The sequence below is a fragment of the Clytia hemisphaerica genome, unplaced genomic scaffold (assembly GCF_902728285.1).
Source record: "Clytia hemisphaerica strain Z4C2 unplaced genomic scaffold, Clytia hemisphaerica genome assembly, whole genome shotgun sequence".
Classification (NCBI taxonomy): Eukaryota; Metazoa; Cnidaria; class Hydrozoa; order Leptothecata; family Clytiidae; genus Clytia; species Clytia hemisphaerica.
The window spans coordinates 217,000-226,729 of NW_027103315.1; the positions used below are offsets into that span (position 1 = coordinate 217,000).

General features: G+C 38.6%; 1 protein-coding gene across 1 annotated transcript; it reads right to left on the minus strand.

The window, feature by feature from the left end:
* Nucleotides 1–519: 519 nt before the first annotated feature.
* On the minus strand, nt 520–6,325 carry LOC136813610 (uncharacterized). Its single transcript, XM_067070114.1, has 2 exons — nt 4,262–6,325; nt 520–741 (listed from the first exon to the last, which is right to left on the minus strand). The coding sequence occupies exons 1-2, from the start codon at nt 6,323–6,325 to the stop codon at nt 520–522; spliced, it is 2,286 nt and encodes a 761-aa protein (XP_066926215.1).
* Between the last annotated feature and the right edge of the window lie 3,405 nt (nt 6,326–9,730).

Genomic DNA, 9,730 nt, shown 5'->3' on the forward strand with positions numbered 1-9,730 from the left:
AAAGCGGTCATTGGGATCCATTTCTAAATTTTGTTTGATACCTTGGAAGTTGCAAACTACAAGAGTCAATCTTTCTGCTGTTTTTGTTCTTACATGTGGTTTGCTGTTGTTTGGTGTTTTGAAAGTATCCAATGTTGTGTTCGAACTGTTGGAATCACTCTGAAAATCACAATTTTGACATGTCCATGGCATTGATTTATCATTTACAAAGTTATTGAATGTGTTAATGGTCAAGTCCAAGCTTTCACGATGATACCACATGTTGTTATAACATAACAGTACCTTGAAATTGTGGTCAGGAGTCAAAACTGTTTCATTCAGTGATGCCATTGATGATTTCAAGCAGTTTTCATTTTGTTTGAACCAGACCTTGAAAAGGTCTTCTAACGTGTCAGGCTTTGTCAGCATATTCAAATAAATTGCTTTGATTGCTTCCATTTAATCTTCCTCTGGTAAAATGCCATTCAACTGGCAATCCAACATGTACTTTTGCTTGTTGAAAAGTAATGTTGATAGTGTTCATTCCTCCAAGATTTGGTAGATATTGTTAAAGGTCAAGCCTTTCCATATATCTTGAAATATACTATTCAAAAACTGGTTTTTAACAGCGAATTTGTACCCAAACAAAATATCATTTGTGTAACGAGGAATTTCATCCAACAGTTGCTTATCACTTGAACGAACTTTGTGGTTATACAGTTCTAAGCTTGTCAAATGTTCTGGACATAAACGGTTGTTATCCTGAGAAGATTCAACTGGATCCCATATGAAAACATCTGGAGCAAATTAACTGTAGACATCAGTTGTTCGACGATAGCCAGCTATTAGTTGCGGTGTGATTATTCCATTTTTAAGATTAAACTTCGAAGAGAAACATTAAAGCTTTATCAATAAAACGTTCCCAACTTTGGGGTACTCTCATCTTGTGTCTTGTTAGTTTCAAGTTTCGAGAGCAAGCAAGTCGACCAAGCACACGAGGGGAAGCACACGCTCGCTTCGACTGGTGGGTATTAAATTTCAAGACCAAATATTACCCAAAATAACTTTATTAAAAAGGCATGCTGCATATCATTATAATTTTATTGTAAAATTCGATTATAAATGTTTCAAATTTACTATTAAAAACAAATTATGTTTCAAAATCAACAAGAGCCACAAAGATGTGGTTAAATATTTCCTCCAATAGCTCAGAGCGTAGATCGTAGTCGCAGTCGCAGTCGAACCCCACAGATTATCGTGAAGCCCCAACTTAGTAACATGGATTTATTAAAGCCTTTATATTAAGCAATATCCGATGGAAAACAAAATATAACCATATTCCTGCTAGAAATTGTTGTTATTTCATGGACATATTCACAGATGATATAAGTCAAAAAACTTTTTAAAAAATTGCTTGCAAATGATAATCATTTTAACACAAAAATAAATGTATTTTATTTAACTAATAGTCGAACGTGCGCAACGCACTGGGCTTAACTTCAGTGGCTTCAAATTATTCATAGTCCCAATTGTAAACCCCCAGATATTCATCCAAGGAACAAGTGTGCCAAATTTCAGCCAAATCCAACCATTTCTGAGGCCTGTAGGCTCTGCTCTACAGTTTTAGCCTCGTTTTGGCTTAAAACTTGTCCCCAGGCCCCAAAAATCAAGATTTTTGAAAAATGAAATATACATTTCCAGATATTTACCCAAGAAACAAGTGTGCCAAATTTCAGCTAAATCCGACAATTTTTGAAGTTTCCAGGCTGCCCCAAAGTTTTAGCCTCGTTTTAGCAAAAGCTCGTCCCCAGGCCCCAAAAATCAAAACTTTTGAAAAATGAAAAAAAATGCTTTCAGATATTCACTCAAGGAACAAATGTGCCAAATTTCAGCCAAATCCGATAGTTTTTGAAGTCTCCTATCTAGGATAAATATTCTAGCCTATTTAGGATAGTTTGTCCTGGTTTGCAATAGTCCTTGACTGTTATTCTTGATCTGGAATCTCAAAAAACCCGTGCAAAATCTAAAGTGATTTCGGGACGGGGGTTATGTTGGAAATTTGAAAATCACAATATTGAACTTTGGCATGGTCTTTCTAATACACTGGATATAAAGTGTTTATAGTTTTTGGGAAGTTAAGTTTTTGTTCTCTAATACTTAAGATGTGCTATATTTAAATATTGAGTTTATAATAAGTTATCACTAAAAAAGATTTTCAAAGCTCTGTAGAATTTTACTTGGAAAAACAATAAATTCAGCACATACGAGAAAAACTCCAGGCAGTCTGAGCTTTACACACAATCATTTGTTTTATGAAAAGCTGGTAAAAACCCCTGCCATATTTTGATAAAAGAATGTATACTATTTTTTGAAAAAACCCAAAACCTCGTCTTTATAAAAAAACGCTTCCCTGCTAAATCTTCGCGATGGTTTTTAGTCACGTGAATAAAGAAAACTTTAACGATTAATAAAGTTTATACCATTATTGGTGATAAAAGAGATAATAATAATAATAATAAATAAGAATTAACATCGAAAATGGAAGAAGAAGAAGAAACGGAAAAAAGCCGTTTTAACAAATATTCCCCTATAGTAGGGAAATATTTAATAAAAACTGTACTCTGGGTTTTAAATTTTTTCTTATGTTTTTTCTTTCAGGGCGTGAAAACATGGTCGCGAAACATGGGGTTAATATTGCGTGTCACACTTACTATACGTAATATGCGGAGACCCTGGAGTCCCAGCGAAAACACTCGCGCCCTTAGGTCAGATTTTCGATATATTACGGTGCGAGACCTCGGAGTCCCGTCTTTATACTGCACGCCCTTACAAACTAGATTATTGATATCAGAGGGTCTTACTGTTTCAGCTTTTGCTGAGATTATGTTGAGGGTAGTGTTTTGATCCATGAGAGATTTTCAAACTTTTCTTAGATATAAGAACAATACTATTATTTAAGGTCAGACCTGCATTAATATATTAAGGAGTCCTCGGAGTCCCGTCTTTGTACTGCGCGCCCTTACAGACCGTTGTCGATATCAGAGGGTCTTACTATAAGAACAATGCTATTAAGAGTCAGGCTTTTATTAATATGTTAAGGAGTCCTCGGAGTCCCGTCTTTATACTGTGCGCCCTTGCAGAACAGATTGTCGATATCAGAAGGTCTTACTGTAAGAACAATGTTATTAAAAGTCAGGCTTTAATTAAAATATTAAGGAGTCCTCGGAGTCCCGTCTTAATACTGCGAGTCCTTACAGACCAGAATATCGATATCAGAGGGTCTTACTGTAAGAACGATGCTATTATTAAAAGTCAGACTTGCATTAATACATTAAGGAGTCCTCGGAGTCCCGTCTTAATACCGCGAGTCCTTACAGAACAGAATATCGATATCAGATGGTCTTACTATAAGAACAATGCTATTATTAAAAGTCAGACTTGCATTAATACATTAAGGAGTCCTTGGAGTCCCGTCTTTATACTGCGCGTCCTTATAGAACAGATTGTCGATATCAGAGGGTCTTTGTCACAGCATCAGCCGTAGTTTTCAGTTTCTTGTCTTTCTGGCCTTTTCAGTTTTTTTCTGTGTTTTCCCTGTTTTGGCCGTTATTTCTGTCTGGTCTGTGTTTTGTTCTCTGTTTTTGCATTTTTGGGATTTTCAGTGTTTTTGGACATTTTCAGTCAATTTATGTTAATTAGCCTCCGTCTCGGAAGAGGACTGGGCCCGAATTTGCGGACGTTTTCACAGTTTCACTTTCGTTTTCGGCTATACGACAGCGTTTTCAAGCAGAAAGCAGAGGAAATCTGTGAAATTATGGCAGGGAATGCTAACCTATTTTTCCAGTGTTTCTCAAGATTGGAGCAAGATTCTTGTTCTAGAAAGTTCATAAAGGCCTAAAAGTTTCAGATTAGTATGATTTCATCAGAAAAAACGTTTACACCAAAGCTCCTTATTGATATGTGAAGGCTACCAAAAATTTTTAATTTTCCGAGCCAAGTTCGCATCGTTCTATTTTGATGTTCGCACGGAGGCAGTCCCGGCACGCCAAATATTAAATATATACTACACAATTTTTGCACGGAGGCAGTCCCGGCACGCCAAATATTAGATATGTTAAATAAAGTAAGTTTTGTCGAAAATCTAGAAGGAACACAAAAGTTCAGAATCACTAGAACTATATGAGAGCGAAGAAGAAAGACTATCTTTGCTCCATGGAGTTCTGCTGCCGCGGAGGCACAGGAGAACCGAACTCAAGAGGGCAAAGTTAATCTTTCTTCTTACCCAAGTTGTCGTGATGGCAAGGGACTCGTTTCGTTTTTCAGATAAAAGTTCTGATAGTCTTTTGTAAAAATGTCTCGTTTCTCTCCCCATTCCGCCCATTGCGGTGAAAACTATTGGGGTAAAGGAGCCGTGCTCAACTTTCATGATTCTTGAATTGTAAACGTTCTTTTTCTCCCTTTCGTTTGCATCGCATGCTTTGGAGACAGTGGAATTCCTGAACTTTTTGGCGATTGGGTTGAAAACCCTTACGTCGAAGAATGCCTTCTGGCCAGGAATCCAAAATCCCCTAGCAGCAATGTCGAGACGGGCATGGTCTTGGATGTTGGTCGATTTAGTTTCAAAAGTCTCCCCTGACAAGGTGGTCAATATCGGTTCGACCTTCACGTCCTTGCATACTTGTGTCAGGAGGGATGCTGTGGTGTCACGGATGGAATTATGACGCTGAATGATGAAACCGCCTTTCTTGCAAGAGAGTGCGTGTCCCAGATCAAAAGGTGAACCACATGGACAGATGGTAGGTAAGCGACTCAGCTGGTGACCATAGCGGATTTTTATAAGATCCCAAAAGGATGTTTTGTCGAACTGAAATCCTTCTTCTTTGATTGGAAGCGTTGATAACCAAAGGGATGCTCCTGGTTCGCTGTTGATTTCAATCAACTTCTTCATCTCAATTGGCGACTGTTGTTTGATGAGCTCAAGCTTTTGGCGGTAACTCTGCATTCGATAACGCTTGAATGATGATTTCAGTTTCGTGATCTCGTCTTTGTCAATGTCGTTGACATAGTCTTGGCTTTTGATCTTATTTTGGAGTTGTTTGGTCAGCGCTTCCGAATTGGAAAACTCTTGATCTGAAATGTCACTGAACTTTGGTATACCTAAACCGCCAAGGCTTGGTGGCAAGGTGAACAGCTCACGTTCGGTTTCGTTTGGCTGAATTCCACCGGTTATGGCTGGGATAAACCGCGCTGTGATGATTTCGTCTAGCCTTTGAAGGTGTTGTTTAATGTTGGGGATTGTCCTTAGGGTAAAGTTGAGCTTGTGCTTGTACCCTGATGTGAAGCAGGTATAGGCTTCGTGTGGGGCAATCTTGGCGATTTCTGTGAGCGTTTCGATTTCGCTGATCCACGTGTTGACTTTATCGGTGATGAATTCTTCACAGAAGTTTTCTGAACCGATGGCAGCTCCGAGGTGTTTCTTTCCTTCGGTAGTGATTTTGATGTTAGTATCCTTGAAGATTTCAGTGGCTTCTTCAAGATATTGTGGTTTGACGATTACCCACGTTTTGCTGGCTTGTTGAAAGTAGCCGTATTTCGGTCCCCACTTGACGATGGTATCCCACAATCGTTTGAGTCCACGAATCGTACCGCCTCCGAAAACGTCATCGGCATATCCAGCTGCTTTTGTGTTCGTGTTGTGCTCGCGCAGTTCGCCAACTGTGTACATGATGAGTGGAATTGTTGCGATCGCGTAGACTAATCCGGCTATCGGGTCGCCTTGTGTGGTTCCTTCGGAAGAAGCGATTTCAATTCCGCCGATAACGAAAAGTCTAGATGGTGAGCTGTAGCAATTCGTCGTAAAGGTGGCGATGGATGGACAAATTACATTGACATTATGCAGGAATGCGTTTCGATTGACCGCGTTGAAAGCATTTGAGGCATCAACCAGCATAACCGCTTCGGTATCATCTTGTCGAAAGATTTCTCTCAGCGCGTGAATAGCAGCTTCACAGCCTGCATCTTGGCCGGCGCAAACTTGCAAAGAACCAACGGAATCAGCGATGTCTTGTTTCAGTAATCGCGCTACGGTTTTACCGATGATTCGTCTCAATGTTTCACCGATGCCGATTGGTCGTAACCCGGGATTTTTGTTCAACGGGATTAGTCGGCTTGACAGGAAAGCTTCGAGTGAGTTGTCTGTTTCGATTGTGGTGCACAGATGTTTCGCCATTCGTGCGAGCGATAAACACAAATCGTTTGACTCTGTCTTGAAGTTTTTCGAACAAAGGATGCGTCGCCAACCATCTCCATCTAGTCCCGAAGGTCCAGCTCCTCCTCTTGTCTTCATTGCTGATTATCGAATCATGTCTCCGTCGATTTCTTCGAATCTGACAGGGTGGAGTTTAATCGGAGAGTCTTCAAGGAGGATAGCTGGATCGGCGGTCTCGGAATGAGGATGCTTTTGCTTAAGAAGCTTTATTGTTTCTGAGTTGAGGGGAAGGATTCCGTTGCTCATGTTTTTACTGAGTAATTTAATCGCACCGTTGACGTTCCCCTTCGACATTTTCTTGACGAACTGTTTCGAGATCTCTTGGATTGATAGGCTTTTTGGGCTCGACGAGTAGAGATGTTTCTGGATGGTATCACCTTCATGCAGTAGCTCAAGCAGGTCTCCATTCTCCCATAGGGTGAGGCGTCTGGAAAGCGCGTCGGCATGCTCTTTGGATTTCGATTTTCTCGATGGTTTCTGCAGGAGGAGGGCAGGCATTACCATAATCGCTTTGAGGGCAATGGGCTTGATTGATGATTCTTCTACCCAGGCGTTTACGAGTCGGCTGAGTTCACGAATAAACCTTTTGCCACTGTTTCCTGATGGTAGACGGAAGAGATTTTGTCGCCAGAAGACGATCTTTTCGTAAACGGTATCTAGAGTCTGCGTGTATTCTGATCCTTTGTAGTTTCCCCAACAAAAGGTGTCATTTGGTTCGGCTGGATTGACTACTGGAATGTCGATTCCACATTCTCTGTTGGGTACATCTTCATTGAGGCAATTGAGATGGATGTTTTCTGGGGGGTGTTTGTATAATCCATCCGGTGGGTCTGGGTCTGGAGGGCTCCGTTCAGTAATAGGAGGTGCTTGTTGAACCATCACTTTGCACGCCCTTTGGTGGTTCTTCAACCCAGCGATGCTTTTGCATTTTTTGTAGCATCGGCTGCATGTGGCTGTAGGTTCACTGTCTCCTCCAAGCATTAGAGAAGACTGCGATACTTGCAACATGTTGAAAATCAGGATCACTTCAGATAATCGGGCAGTCCCAAGAGGATTGGATACCTCAAGCTCCTGTTGTTTGCCCAAAATCCACAGCAAGCAAGCAAAGAAATGTTTACAGCAAAGTAGTTCTTTTTGTCTGTACTAATTTACGTTTAACGCTGACAGCCAACGAGAACCAGTTTCACTTTCATTTTCGTTTGTTTACATTTTGCATCCTCCATCTTTCTTTTCAACCGTCAAATATAAATAGCAATGTCCTCCATCAGAACAACTTTAACATAAGGGACAAGGACAGTCAAGAAGTCTACTTCTTTGTTGAAAATTTGCACAAAATACTTAGAGAAAATGGTACTATGGAAGCCCATTCTATACTCCTAAATGATAGTTGAAAGATCAGTAGTTGAGAGGTCTGATTAAAATAGAACTCAAATATATATTTTTCCAGAAAGAATTGGCATGTTGTTTGCTTTGTTTTGGTGTTTAAAAATATGTACTTATCAGTCCTAAAAAAATACAAATTCGAATATAATGAGGGCAATGAGTCTGGTTAAATGTTACTATATTTACAAGAAAGGATTACTGAAAAAATACTACTGTTCTGTATGTACTACTGATGAACTAAACTCAAAAACTAAAACTTTACCATAAATTTACATTACGACAATTTAAAAATCCATCTTTAATAGCAACAAAGAAAAAAACATGGCTCAAAGTTTTAAAAACAGAGCTAGTCAGAGCTTAACAATTCAGTAGGTATAGAGCTTTCAAAATTTGAAAACAGACACTGCATTGGTATGGTTACTACCAAGGGCACCAAGACATACTATCCACACGGTTTTTTCGATTCATGAAAAAAATAAAGTATTTATCAAAAAAAGGTTCGCTTTTTTTTTGGTAATCAATTCCAACAAACAACAATCAATGTAACAGTTTTTTGAAAACCATCCCACAGTGTAAACGTTATGAAGCAACTTAACCCACACCGCAAAAATTGTAAAAATAAGTCAATATAATTTCTATCAACAATTTCTCGTGAAATGTTTTTTTCCAACATTCTGATACCAATCATGGCTGGAGGCATCATGTGTGAGTGACTGTGTGGCATTTCATTGCTTTTAATGATCACGATACCAAACATCAACCAAACAAAACTGACGCCAAGCCAAATCTGTCGATTAAAAATTTCCATGAAAATTATAATTGAAACTTATCTCGTAAAATGCTTTTTTCAACATTCTGGAGGTGTTCAAAGTTAGAGGTATCATATGTAGAGCTAAGCAATACATGAAAAGTCATTTGCTATCCCATTTGCCATGAGATATATGAGTCAACAAATCAAACAAAAACCAACAAATCATGTCTCTTCACTTTCATGTCACATCGTGTTTATATGGGGTATCAGAAAGCCAATCCACAAGAAGAGCCATCTTCCTTTATTATGGAGTGTTCCAAAACTATTGGTAGATTGTTTGGAAGTAAAGAAACCCACACAGTTTGTTTTATTTTGAAGATTTAACTTGAAAACAAACTGCATCTTTCCAGCAGAAACTCATGTTTCAACCTGCTACATAACATTGGTCAGTCGGGTCTGCTACTAAGATGTAAGAGTTTTATTATAGCCGAGCTTGAGAATCCGTATGCAGAACTTGTAACATGCATTATGTGTATAATTATGTCAGTCGACTTGAATCATGATACATTACTCACATTTCACTGGATGCATTTTCGCTGTGAAATTATCCGCAAAATTTCCTGACCGCGTTCTGAGACGGAGGCTAATTTATGTCAATTTATTCAATAAATTTCAAATAGTATATGTCAACTTTGCTTTATTCTGTATTTTCATTTATAAATTTTTGGTCTGTATTTTATACACAAGTTGAAAAAAAGTAGTGTCATTCTCAGTTTTGCATTCATTCCAAAAGGAACAATTGAAGGGTGAATATCAATTTTCCAAATTTCAACTTTCAACATTTAACTTTCAAGTCAAGACTTAGTCATTCAATTTCAACATGTCTTAGTCATACAAACACTCACACAGTTTTCACACCCAGGCTAGCTGGTAAGTTTTGCTTTTTCCTTTCAGTGTTTGCTTTTCTTGTCTGCCATTTTGCCTGGGTGTTGCCTTTTTGCGCTGCTTAGGACTTAGCCATTTCAACTTATACTTCAACTTAATTTTTTTACATAGACGCTTCAATTATAATTTCAAATTCAATTTTTTCTAGATATTTTTGTAAGACTTAGTTAATTTTTTCATTTTAGTTCGAACCATACTTCAATTGTGTTACGAACACAGCCCAGTCTCTCCTTCATTTGCCCCTGACCCAAAAGGCTTTTATTTATATGTTAAGGAGTCTTCGGAGTCCCGTCTTAATACTGCGAGTCCTTACAGACCAGATAATCGATATCAGAGGGTTTTACTTAAAGAACAATACTATTATTAAAGGTGAGACTTGCATTAATATATTAAGGAGTTCTCGA

What these genes read in the sequence shown, in the direction of transcription:
- LOC136813610 (XM_067070114.1), bottom strand. Translation starts at nt 6,325, where the DNA reads ATGAAGACAAGAGGAGGAGCTGGACCTTCGGGACTAGATGGAGATGGT. An exon ending in TTGCCATCACGACAACTTGG is followed by an intron (nt 742 to 4,261) that starts GTAAGAAGAAAG and finishes GAATCTTCTCAG; the next exon opens with GATAACAACCGTTTATGTCC.